General features: G+C 37.1%; 1 protein-coding gene across 4 annotated transcripts; it reads right to left on the reverse strand.

The window, feature by feature from the left end:
• Positions 1 to 3,334: 3,334 nt before the first annotated feature.
• LOC110066279 (uncharacterized) lies at positions 3,335 to 13,370 on the reverse strand. Of its 4 annotated transcripts, XM_089284674.1 has the most exons (6): positions 12,697 to 13,370; positions 9,698 to 9,782; positions 9,204 to 9,316; positions 6,451 to 6,585; positions 5,816 to 5,941; positions 3,335 to 5,492 (listed from the first exon to the last, which is right to left on the reverse strand). In XM_089284674.1, the coding sequence occupies exons 4-6, from the start codon at positions 6,576 to 6,578 to the stop codon at positions 5,381 to 5,383; spliced, it is 366 nt and encodes a 121-aa protein (XP_089140800.1). In that variant the 5' UTR covers positions 6,579 to 6,585; positions 9,204 to 9,316; positions 9,698 to 9,782; positions 12,697 to 13,370; the 3' UTR covers positions 3,335 to 5,380. The 4 variants fall into 4 exon arrangements, with proteins under 4 accessions (XP_089140800.1, XP_089140799.1, XP_089140802.1 ...); XM_089284673.1 differs by lacking the exon at positions 9,698 to 9,782; XM_089284676.1 differs by lacking the exon at positions 6,451 to 6,585.
• Between the last annotated feature and the right edge of the window lie 53 nt (positions 13,371 to 13,423).

Below are 13,423 nucleotides of genomic sequence, written 5' to 3' on the forward strand. Positions count from 1 at the left end.
TGCAGTGGGAAAGGGTACACTTTACAATGACGTAAAAACATCAGACTTTTGATTCAATTGCTTAGTGAGCGATTGGAAGAGCTAGTACTACTCACAATAACCCGTTTAAACCGGTCTTTAAGTGCAAGTGGTCAATATTCCAGACAATTTGATTTCGTTGGAAAGGTTTTTTGAACACTGCCTATGGGGTACAATAGAGAAACGTTTGAGAGAACAAAGTTTAACCAGCAAGGAATACGTTTTTATTGATTTCAGCTTGGAAAGATTATTCTCCACAATGGTGCACAAAGAATGGCCGAAAGATGTTGTCCTCGGAAATGCTAATCGCCGAGAATTGTAAAAAGCTGTGCATTAAGTTAAACCCTGAATGCAGGGCAGTAGAGTGGTGAGAAAGACATGGACGATTATGTTTCGAATGCACAAATCTGTCCAGGAGAAGAAGATACAGCGACCCCACAGATCTGGCCAATCCCCTCACGTGTACGTCGGGGAATACAAAAAATCGCGCGGTAAGTTGATTAACAACTGCTTTAATGAGGGGGGGAGGGAGGGGGAGGAGGGGCAAGGGTATTTTCGTGACGCCGTGATCCGGTTGTTTGTGCTCTGTGAATCGTGATTTGATAAAAAACTGTTCCGTGAATCGTGATTGAAGTGTATTCCGTGAGACGTGAAATGCAAGTCCTTGGCTATGAATCGTGAATAGATAACAGTCAAGTAAATCGTGAATGCCTAAAGTTGAGTTCGTAGCTGAATTTCACTGCATTGTGAACAGATTTTTTCCGTGACCTTAGTGAATTTAACACGAGTCAAGCCGACTGAGAGTAGCGACAAACGAAACATGTTGACAGGTTTAATAAACCCGTTGATTTCCTGATCACCGTATCACCGATCACCTGATCACCGATATTTCTCTTAAGGTCTCTTAAAGTAAAACCAACAAATGAAGATTTCAAATATCAGCTTTCCAACAGCTGCAAATTATTGGTAAAGTTAAAGAACGCACTTTTTTGTACAAATTTTGATTACAGTTTCGTGCACACGTTCGAGAATTGTGAAAAGTGAATTTTTTGTTTCGTGATTCTTGAAATCGAAAATTTACTATCGTGACTTCGTGACAAGACCTCCCCTCCCCCCCCCCCCCCCCCCCCTCTTTAATGCTATTGAAACGACTATTGGAGAATCTTTACTGGCGTCATTGTTTACATTTGTCCTCTTTAACATACGACTTTGTGTAGAGAAGGTATCACGCTAGACATGAATTGACTACACACATTTAAAGAGCTTGTAAAACGTTTGGGAAATGTTTGGTTGTTTGGGCATAATACTTCAGGAAAAATAGGTTTTCAAAAACTGCAACATGTCTGGGCAGAAGCGCTTATGAGCTCGTAAATTATTTGTAAAATTTGGGGTCTTGAGACCCGCGCCGAACAAAAAGTATTCAATACATCGGGCTCAAATTCCTTGGGACAGTTCATCGTGCTATGCGCTTTCCCTATTGAGAACTAATGTTTTTTGTAGCTCCATCAGAAACTGTATCGCTCATGCTTATGAGGCAAATACTGTAAACAAAGATTCTCCTAATCTAAGGGAGCATATCAGAGTGGCTAAAACTTCTAATGGTTAAAGCGATAGTTCAAACCTTCAGAATTATACTTCTAAGAATAGGAAGCTGCGTTAAAGAAATGCTTTACGCCTGTGGCACGAAAAAAACCTAGTCACTCTAAATAATAACTTTTTTTTCCATTTCTTGACCAAAGGGAACCTCGCTAACATAACACCTTGGGTGTCTAAAGAATGTCAGATAAACCGAAAAAAGCACAAAAACAGAAACAATAAATGCAAGAAAAAAAGTGAAGAAAAACTCAAAAGTTCTAAGAAATGGTGTTCAAACACAATTTAAAGCACCCTTTAATATAAACTAATTCCCATTTTTTGAGGATTCTTTCTTCCTTTCCTTTCTTCTTAAACTTCCTTCTTTCTTTTCTTCTTGTACTTTCTTTTTATAATGCGTTCTTATAATAGTATGTTTATTGTATTTAGACAGGAGCTAAACTTTATATTTATTACAGCTACTGACAACTGTAAGCCAAACCCTTGCATGAATGATACCGTTTGTAACAGCTCAACTCAAGGCTATGAATTCACCTGCCCATCTGGATACACAGGAACTAACTGCGAGAAAGGTAACTACAAGTATTATTTAGCATCGATTGATGTTTGTAAAAATTTAATAACACTTCCAGTCTTCCCTTCTAACCGTTATTGATGGCACGCATTAGGCAGCGTGTTACTGATTACGAGAATGTGAAGCGAGGACAATCTCTTTAGTGTGCACGCATGTAGTAGCAGAAACGGTTGGCAAAAGCAGCGCACAAGATGCAACATTGAAAATTGAAGTCATTTCATTTCTGCTTCCCCATAACATAACTTTTTTGCAAAAGCGAGCTCGTGGACACGGGGAAAACTCTCGCTACGGCATGTCCACGCTTCATGTCCCAAACAACATGTGCCCTAGTTTGTGCCCACCTTTAAATAACCCAGTCGACGTTTTTTTGTTTTCCACGACAAAAGCAGTACACAGCTGAAGGCCAACAACCGTAACGACATTTAATTTTAATGAAATAGGTATACGATTACCATGGATTACCTAGCTCTCAACCCCACTTCTTACCTAAAGAACTCAGACGTGATTTCAAAATCTTAATGTATAGATTTAGCCAAGCCTAAAAGCGGTTATTTTTTGGAATGTTGTTACTAGTGAAAATAATCCAACATGTACATTTACGTGAGGTAAACTGTGAGCGATTTTATAGTTTCAGCCCGAACTAGGATTACATCAGCAGATTGAGGTGTTAGATGGTGTGATGATGGAAATAGGGCCATGATTTCAAGGATTTCAGGGGAGCCACCAAAAATGTTGATCACATAACAGAACTGTCTTCTGTGTTTTTAGATGGCATTTCTTGTTCTTTCTTATTGAGAAAGACAAGACATTATATTCTTTCTTTGTTAACATGGGGACTCCCGCACAGAAGAAGTTTACACGTTTTTTTGTTGTGGGTATGACTGAAATGCATTGGTTACAAAATACGCTGTTCCCAAATCTCTACCAAATGAAATCTCACAAAAATACTAAAATAGTATACACATGTAAAAAGTTAAAAAGTTTTGTTTTCTAACTTGATCCCCAAAGGTAGTTAGCCATCGTCATTTTTGTATGGAGTCTCCTCCTGCTGAAAGAGTTTGCACCATATCTCAAAGTATAAGTATAAGCAAAATCACTTTAGCATGGACGATAAATATGATATTTTGTTGCTGATCATGAATACTTGCATAGGCTTCTGATAATAATTTTATTATTCCATTTCAAAGTGATTTGTTCTTTTTCTTGACTGAGATTGTGGACTACAGGAGCTGTTATTGGGTACCATTAATTAATTTTGCTATGAATAAATTATACCAAGAATTATAAGTAAGCTATGAGTAAGTTATATTATGCACGTGTATTTTGTCTGCACTACACAACCAAACGCAGTCAAAGATTATGAGGCATAGGTACATTTGTCAGAGGAGCCTAGCATATCCAATATATGTTTTGATTGACACATCAATTAAAGATAACTTACAGGAAAACGGATAAACAATACATTAATATCCTACACGCACCAAAGCTGGACATGGGGTTATAAGGCAATCATTTAAGCAACAGATTGAAATAATTTATAAATTAGAGAACACTATTTGTACAACACTAGGGAACAAATTAACCTTATTGGACATCGCGAATGGCAAGGCTGTCGGTAGAATGTCACAAGTTTCTCAACTCTTTCTTTATACAAAAATACCAATCCTGCAACTTTGCTTAAGGTCATGCCTCACATTTGCATTGCGCATCCTTACTGCGCATAATTTATGGCGTCATTAGCGCGGGCTCGTGCACGCGCACATTGAAAACATGACGGATTTGCCTTGATATTGAGCTCTGTCAGTTGAAAAATGGCTCTAGCTCACCAACGAGCACGGGCACCCCAACTTTTTTTCCAGTCATTGTAATCAACTAATCATAAGCTTTGCGTGAGAAAAGACTGATTTAATTTCTATTGCTGAAAATTGAATAAATAAGAAAAATAGCAGATACAATGTGGTCTTTTCTATTTTGCAGTCGGTAACCACCTCAAGAAATTTGGTTCAAATTTTTAATCAAGGATTTAGCTTTCCGTCTGAATCAAACTTAAAACGTTTATTTGTGTCCGACACATTGTATTGACTGTAGTTAAATGCGTGTTCTTATGAGTCCGGGCTCACAAAGATGTTACAATTACTGGGAATGCGTTCTTATGATAAGCATTAAATAATGCCAAAATGGGGCATTTTCAATGCCTCATTGCTCCTTAATGAGCACGGGCACCCCCCTTTTTTATTTCAGAATTGAAGTGACAAATATTCAGTGGACAAAGTTTGAACAAAAATCTATTGTCACTTTTATTTCAGAGGAATTACCTTAAGACCCAGCTCTCCATTTCGTGTTGGCAAAATATTAATTTATGCCATGCCCAATGCAGGTTATCACAAAATTGGTTTAAGAGCAACATAAACTAAGCACAATAAATATCATTTTTAAGCCAGAAAAGCAATTATTTAACTAAACCATGACATGATGGGTAAATTAACTCTAAGAAAAACTGATTAACTTAACAGACACTTTAAATAATTAGTTAATACTTAGCTCTTACTAACTGAGCTGGAGGTCTGTATGGGAGAATCTTGACTGAGGTCGTGAGTACAGACCGAACGCAGTGAGGTCTGTACACACGACCGAGGTCAAGATTCTCCCATACAGACCGACTTAGCTCGGTTAATAAGATGTTTAATTATATGGCAAAGTTACATGGCAAAGAAGAAAACTTTAATTCGTTTAATGTAACTGGTATCCTTTTTGTCTAGCTTACGCATATGTGCATATATGTTTAGCACAGTTGATGTGATGTCTTGCGGGACTTTATCAACTAAATAAATGTAAATGTAGATGTAGATGTTTGCTGACATTTTGCTTGCGAACGGCAATGAGCTTAACTTAAACCTGCAGAAATTTGCTCGTCCTCTTTACCTTTTTTTGTCATCAGGCCTTTTGGCACTTCCATAAATGATTGAGAAGAAAATAAAAGAAAATGGTGAACATTTTTGTATTTTAGTTTGCTACTTTTTCAACGCAAAATGAAACCGGTCTAGATGACGGTCTAGATGGGAAAATCTAGACAGCGGTCAATATCGATTTCAGCCGATCAAATTTGTGAATTCGGTAGTTCCCAGTCCTTGTGAGACACTGCCATATAATAAATTTATCATAGGTGTTTCTTAATAATGTAATACAGTGTATCTGTCACAATGCTGCAGCTATGATATTACTACACGCAGTATGGGTTGCAGAACTCAACTTCCAAGTCAGTTTGTTCAATGAACTTAGTGCAGAAATCATTATGGCATCAAGTTGTCTGTAAATATAGAGAAACCAAACAAAGCATTATAATCTTAAGTAATAAATGATTGAACTCCTTAACAGGTATGTACAATGTATGTTCCATTAATACTGGGGACCTCTCAGAAGCTGCATCTATGATGATTTACTTTGCTCCCAGTGCATTTTTGTATGGAACTTTTTACACATTACTATCTCAGTCATAATAGTGGTCTCTGTGTTCTACAACAATTAGTATACAAGAACAATACACTCAGTAAGACATTGTTTACAATAAAAATCAATCCCTATATGCAATCTTAAGGACCTTGAATTTATATTTCTTTAGAAATATTTCACCTGGCCATGGTTGCTTTGAAAATCTGTGATGTTTTAATCCAGGCTGCCCATGTGTACACTGTTCTTATATTGACTGACAGGAACAGGGATGTAATCATACTGTATAAAGCTGTTACTTGAACACCACTGAACATACAAAGACATATCAATTATAATATACAGTGTACTTCATTGTTAGTTGTTTACTGAGTGTCTACAGTAGTGAATCAAATGCTAGGGGGATGGTAACAAAACTTTCACAGTGGCAGGCTCTACCCTGAGATGCAAAGCAAACATATATAACTGTTATGAACTTGGCGCATTGCTTTCGAGAGCACATGCAATTTGCTTTAAACAAGAAACTGGAATATTGCAGTAAAACAATGTGCACAGTTCCAATCAAAGGGCCTTCCAGACTGAAAATCAGACTTTGTCAGGATAAATACTGATTTTCTTGTTGACTTAATCTGAATGTGCAGTTCCAGAAGATATCCACACCCAACACCCATTCATGGCCAGTCATTAGAAATTCTAAAGTAACAGGAGGAGGGAGCCCTTAAAGAAAAAAACCTCTGTGTGGGGTATGAATCTTTTCTTGAAGAAAACAATGTCTGAGAAATCATTAATTACAAAATAATGTTTAAGAAATATCTTACCTGGTTATTCCAACTGCCAGAAAATTTTGTAATCTAAACTGTCTGGTCAGTTCATATATTTGACAAGTTGACACTAGGCATGTCTGTAAATTTGTGCGCTTCAACATCACATTACTATGTAGTAGCATTGGTCAACTAAAAACAGCATAATTTGGTTAATTAATATACACTGTACATTATTAGGTTGAAATATTGGTGTAGATCGTTGCACACCAACAGACACAGAAACTATTGGCAGCTGAATTATAACAAGTGAAAAACTGTGCACGAGACATTTACATGTACATGTAACAGCCCTCCACCTCAGAACCATCACAGATATGATATGATATTTTTAAAGTCTCTGAAATTTCAGATTATTCAAGATTAACATGCACGTGCACCATTAAGGGCAACCCTAAAACACTGAAACCGGAAACCAAAATCCGGAATCCAGATATTATGAATGATGATAGAAATAATTCACTTCAGCAGTATCTAATAAATAAATATGGGGAAAAATTATTTGGCTGTTATTTATTTTCTTGGCTTTACTTCAGCCACAAGCTGTAATTGCTAAAAAATTATTGACTAGTTCTGAACAAGCCTTAGCTATACACCTGGCCCGATTGTTCAAAAGCTGTATAAAGCTATCCATTGGGTAAATCACTATCCAGTCAGGGTTAGTGATTTTTCAGGTGGATAGAGTTACTCATAGTCTGCGAGCAGGTTCTGGTATCTGTCTCTAGTGTCTAAGCAGGCTAAATAAGAGTCTAGTGTTTTTCTGCATTGGCATGTGAGTGAGTGCCTTCATGCGGCTTTGCCGCTCATGCCCCCAGCCCAAACACGAGAGCCTGCTCATAGGTTAAGTTACCCATCTTCTGTTCAACCTGGCCCTGGTGAGAGCATGGTTCTTGTCTAGATCAAATTGCTTAGAGAAGACTGGTTAGTAGCACAATAACAACAAGCTATTTTGCTGAGCTTTTGGCAGTCTTTTAGCATCTTTTAGTAACATGTGGTCCAATGAGTTAGGAAGCAAGAAGCAGATAGAAGTAAGTGTGCAACACTTCTATAAATTGTTTTAATATGATGGCCGCCAAGAATATGAAATGCTGACTTGTCACAGTATCAGTGAGGAAATAGTATTGATCTGGAATTAGTCTCGTATCTGTTGGAAAAATCAAATTTTATATTTAGATGAGCCAGGTTAGCCTTTGGACTTAGAAAGTGGAGGTGTGACTGTCAATGTACAGGGGGCTGTCACTGATGGACATCCTGTTCTCTATGACATTTTCTATCTTGTTCAGTATCTACTAGACATAAAGGATAAATTTATACCTCCAGTAAATTGCAGATCACTTATTAAACACAATGGCAACAAGAAGATCTTTTAGACCTTATAACTGTGTTTTTAAAATTTAACTGTTTTGTTAATGCTACAGCGACAACACAGTGCACATTCCAAAGCAGTCCTTGATGAGTCATTGATTACTGTAAACACATCACTTGATCAACACAAACTGTGTTATAACTTATTGTACCATTACTCTTAGCCTTTGTGAAATCCATGATGACGCAATGCTCTTAATCTGGAAGTTCGCTCGGGGTATGCCCATGAATGATACAAAAGGAAACGAGTGTCACGCTATTAATAGACAGCTTTCTTCCTGAAAAGTCAAAATTTAATTTGTTTGTGCTCTGAAGTAGTCAAGCAAGTCACACAATCAGAGGGTTTACCCTAGCCATGGCTAGTTTTAGAACAGTTGTGTTTTTTCTCCTAGCACTACCTAAACATTGCAAGTTCTAGCAAGCTCTTGTTTACCTCGGCAAATATTTAATTTTTCGTCAAATCTCTTGACTTGCTTCGATGAAAGAGCCAAAGAATTCACTTCATTTCCGAAACCCACAAGAATACTCACAAAATTGCAAATAAATTAATGACCATCGCTTCTGGCAAAATAAACTTGCAAAGTAAGCATGATCTTATTTGTCACGTAGTAAAAATGAAAGCTGCATTCCATGGCTGACGTAATACCCTTTTTTAGCGTTTTTAGCGTATTTATTATTTCCCTTCGAATCCAGCGCTTCGATAAAACCAAAACAAAATATATTTTGCACACAAATAAAGAAAACAATATCTGTAACATTGTCCTTGTATTAATGTTTCAACAGCTTTTGGCGAATAAACATCACAGGTTGCATGATTCAAAATTTGGCCGAGAGGAAGTTTGGGTCTGGTCACCGACAAAAAAAAATAAACCACGGGTAGAACATGAACCGCATGGTTAATTACCAGCAAGCTTATTTAGATGTTCTCAGGGTGCTTGGAATAAAATTACGCAGCATTTTACTAAGATTCTCATAATCATAGCCCTCACTAGAAATAATGGTTGCACAAATTTCAACAGATGGGGAATTTTTGTTTAAAAAAAGGTTAAGTTTGAGGTCCTTTTGACTTGGCTGCTTATGTTTTTTTCAGGCAAAAACCTAAGCAAAGCAATTTTCGAGTATTTGAAGAACTTGTTTTCTTTGATTTGTGGATTCCAGTTTTCCGGTTTCTGGATTCCGGTTTCCAGGGTTTAGGGTTGCCCCATCTTTAACAGTGTGTTTGCTTTACATTCAGTTTACACATTGCTGTTATCCAGCATAGGCAGACTTATAAGTTTGCCTTCAAAAATAAATTGCAAAAACTGTTGCATCTTTCATCACCTATTCTTGTGATGAAATGACACAAAATCCAAGTACAAGAAGTCAAAAGCATAAAACAGACTTACCCGGTAATGCTTACGATTCTGCATATGCCGTCCATAAACTGGTACTGCCTGGACAATGTACTCATTATTTTTCTGATCACACTTTTTAAAATGTCACTGTTATGCAATTTGTCCTGAAAAAGCAATACATGAAATGTTATGCCTTTGGCACTCACCAAATACCTTTACATGATGTACAATGTACACCATATCAACATTCACCATTCTTTTTACTTTCACTGTAACTTTTTTGTGTCATTTTCCCTCACTTGAAGACAGGACTTCCATATTAGGTGATAATTTGCCTGTGGAATCTCTATGAACTCACAGGGAGTGATAACAATTAAATTGTGACTAATTTTAGCAAAGGAGGCATTCAAATGTCAGATTTTAATGTTAAGTTTGTAACTTAACATTACTATTTGTATATATATAACCTCCCAATTATTGTACCTGTAGACAGAAGATGTGCTGGGGGAAGAGATGTTCTAAACTTTCTGAACTTTCCCCTTTACCTGTAATAGGATGACTATTATGAACTACGATTCGCAACCAACTCCAACATCAGGTTATGTATACACATGGATATTTTATTGTCTTCTGTAATCATACAAAAATAAAAATTTAAAACCCTCCATAAAGTTCATACTCAATAACACTGTTACATGTACATGTAGCACTGTTACTGGAAATTAATTTAAGTGAAACTGTTGAAACAGCTCTGTCAAAATTGCCTCTAGCAGTTAAGGCAGGATAACAGAATATACACGTAGTACACAGCAAAGGCCAGAGATACACACATGTTGGTTATTAGTTAGGATTTGGTGAGCTTCTGTGCTAGGTATGGTGGACAATAATGGACTATCAAAAATGAAGGTTCTTGCTCAAGACATTTTGACAGCGCTGAGAGGAATGAATATATAAATTTACAAAAGAAGGAGAAGTTCTTGCCCTGTCCAGTTCTCTGTCATAAAAATATCATTTAAATACATTTAATACATATGGTTTGTGTTTAAAGCCGATATAATGCACACTCTGATTGGCTAATTCTAGTGCACTATTTACATTTACATGGTATGCGTCGGTAAAATCATAGAACATCACGTGAGACTAAAATAAAAAATAAAAAATGAGGAGAAATGCCTAATTCATAATAATCTAAAAATACTTAACACTAAAACGGATCTAATTCTTTACTTGAAAATTATTCTCCCGTAATGCCCATGGGCCAATTACGGGCATGCTAAATGGTCCTTACACAAAGTAAAAGTAAATTAAGAAAACCATTGCTTTTTTTTCCTGAAAACTGCAGCCACTGAAAACAATGATCATCCTGAAGACATAAAATTTAAGGAGAATAGAGAATTCACAAAGTTGTATCACAAACGAATTGGTACTGGACAAGACAAAGGAAACAGCCAAGAGGAAACTGGAACTTTCTTCGACGAGCAAAAAAGTATGCATGCACAACAAAGAAAACAGTCAGTGACATTCGGTTAAGGGCCCATTAACCGATCTTTTCGAGCCGTTGCTAGGGAAGATTTATTCTCATATAACCTCGTCATTATTAGTTACTTCAGAGTTATTTCATGTGTTTTAACTTTTTCATGATCAGTAACACTAGTGATGATGTCATCAGGCCATGCCCGTGGTCATGTGACTAATACAGAAAAAATGCAAAGGCTCCCAGGCAAATTACTTTCTCGTGATTTTTTTCATTGATTTAATATTTTAATTTAAATCCTCATTACGCTATGCATCGATTTTGTTTCATTTCTAAAAGGTCAGATTTTGAAAGCATTTCAAAATATTGAAAAATACGTAATTTTCTGGAAAAAGCATGATTTCGAAAAAGAAATGCATAGCTATGTTGCCAACGTTGGCTTTAATCGAAATTCGTCGAAAAAGGCTGGATTTAATGGAAAACCGCATTTCCTTTAGCATTTAAAGAAACCGGAAGTGCACCCAATATATATTGGAAGTTACCCTATCAGCGCGTACGCAATTTACATTACCAGCGCACTTCGGTAAGATCAAACAAAGCCACACGGAGTTAGTTTTTCTCTTTCTATTGCTCTTGTTTTTCTGTCTTTCTCTTATTTTGTCTTTGCTTGTACTTTTTTTCACTTTGCATTTTGCAAAACACAAAGAAAAACATCTAAAATGTAAGCGAATTTGCAAGTTTTTGAGTTGTTTTTATTTTCCGTGCTCAGACTGACGTAAGTGACCAGAAGTGAAATTTCACCTCCTTAGCAACGCACGCGAGCATGCGCATGAATCGGTTAATGGGCCCTTAATGAGTTAGTAAAAAAATTAGTGTGAAGAAGAGAGCAGAGAGAGAGAGAGAGTGGAGAGAGGAGAGCGCTGTCACCAATTAAATTGTGTAGATATGTATGTAAAAGTTATTTTTATTACCGAAAAATGGTCAGGGCAAGAACTTCTATGCCCTAATTTTTTTTTTAAGTATGTAACTGTCATTTACACTATTCAATTTACCGAGTAAAGCTCTTCGCATTTTGTTTTTTTTTTTCATTAGTACTATCTCACTTTTGAGGTACCCCCAACCAAAAGCAGTGGCACTTATAAAATGAACTAACAAATCAAAATCAACGTAGAGCCTTCTTTGCAGACAGGATTTACATGCATAATCGTCAACTCGATATCTGGACTATATAAACATTTTACCAAACCGAACTAATTGGACAGAAAACAAAATAAAACTCTACATCATGAACACAATATGCATATCACTACATCTGAGTATCAAAGGCGAATCCCTTCTCAATGAAAGATGACCGAATAAAAGAAAGGATAACGAAAATTCGTTTAAGCTTGAAGTGTTAAAGTCTAATAATTACTCGCGCTTAAATTTGAAGATTACAGTGTGTATTTTTGCCGACGGCTTAATTTAGCTTTGCAGTCATTTTATCGGCGGTAGCTTTACCAGTCTTTAACCAAATTAACCTGGGAATTCACCCAAGCATTTCGCCAAACCAAATAAATTGAACTAACAAACGAGGAAAACTCGATACCTTGTAATCACAATATGCAAATATTCACATAGTGACGTCAAAAGTAAATTTAGGAAAGCCTGTTCGTTTCGGCTTAAAATGGTTTACGTAGCTTTGTTGGTTTTCAACAACAGAAGAAGACATTTTAGCCTTCTACGAGGCGGCTGTGCCAACTAACACAGAGAAAACTTCAAAACTCGCCCGGTCGTGTTTACAGATACGGTTTTGGTTAAGTTTATTTTTAGACGTGAGGTTATAAGCTTAAGTTGACGACGAAAATCGGCAGAAAACTTAATTTGTTTACAACTTACAACAACCTCCACAAAGCGACTCATGTGTTATTGTTTAGAGATGAGCGAAATTAAAACGATGTAATTTATAAAATGTCTCACACAATGGCTTCAAATGAGGAAGACTCAAAAGGATTCCAACTGAAAATAAACTTATACCGCCGAGGCAGCTTGTAAATTTTCATAGCAAACGCCACAACAAAAGTCACTTACCGTAAGTTGGCAATTCAATTCGGTCAGTGTAAATCTTCCTGGCAGGCAGAAACTTGCAGGAAAAGTTGTGAAGACTGAACTGAACTGATCTTTTCGATAGATCAACGAATCAACCACTTTTTTCCGCTGCGTTTACCGTTTTGTAATTTCTCCTAACACTCAGGTACGTTTGATTTCTTTTGTTCATCACCTGACCAAACCATGTGACTTTTCTTGCACGGCTGCACAGCATCACATCGCGCGAATTTTGAAACATGATTGGAAAGTTCTGCAGTCTTCAGAGTCAATTTGTCGGGTACTTTCGCCTCCTTTCTATAGCCCTCGTTAACTTTCGTTCACGGCATTGTTCGGTATTATTTCACCTCCTTTCTCTAGCCCTTGACTCGCTATAATTCACGGCATTGTTCAGTACTATTTCGCCTCCTTCCTCAGCGCTTGCCCGCTCTTTTTCGCGATCTTCGCTACTTCTTTGCCTGTTAATTCTTCTGTTTTTTTGCTTCAGGGCAACCCTATCTTAAAAATATCAGATCAACTTCCGCTATCGTTTGTCGACATAACAAATAGAAATGAGTTTTCTTTTCTTTAAAAATCCCGCCAAGAAAAATGGCATTCTTCCGCTCCAATCGAGGGTGCAAGCCTCTGAGTATGGCCGCCATGTTGGGCAACTCCGCCGCCGTCGTCGTCGTCGTCGTCGTCGTCGTGCGTACGCGCCCACGAGCAATACCGC

Source organism: Orbicella faveolata, unplaced genomic scaffold (assembly GCF_042242905.1).
Source record: "Orbicella faveolata isolate gen_17 unplaced genomic scaffold, um_ofav_v1 contig_13, whole genome shotgun sequence".
NCBI classification, from domain to species: domain Eukaryota; kingdom Metazoa; phylum Cnidaria; class Anthozoa; order Scleractinia; family Merulinidae; genus Orbicella; species Orbicella faveolata.

Excerpts from the sequence above, each read along its gene's own strand:
- LOC110066279 (XM_089284673.1), bottom strand. The coding sequence starts at position 6,578 with ATGCTACTACATAGTAATGTGATGTTGAAGCGCACAAATTTACAGACA. Across the intron at positions 5,942-6,450 it reads CTGGCAGTTGGAATAACCAG|TGGTGTTCAAGTAACAGCTT; the intron begins GTAAGATATTTC and ends TTGTATGTTCAG. Across the intron at positions 5,493-5,815 it reads TTCAAAGCAACCATGGCCAG|ACAACTTGATGCCATAATGA; the intron begins GTGAAATATTTC and ends CTATATTTACAG.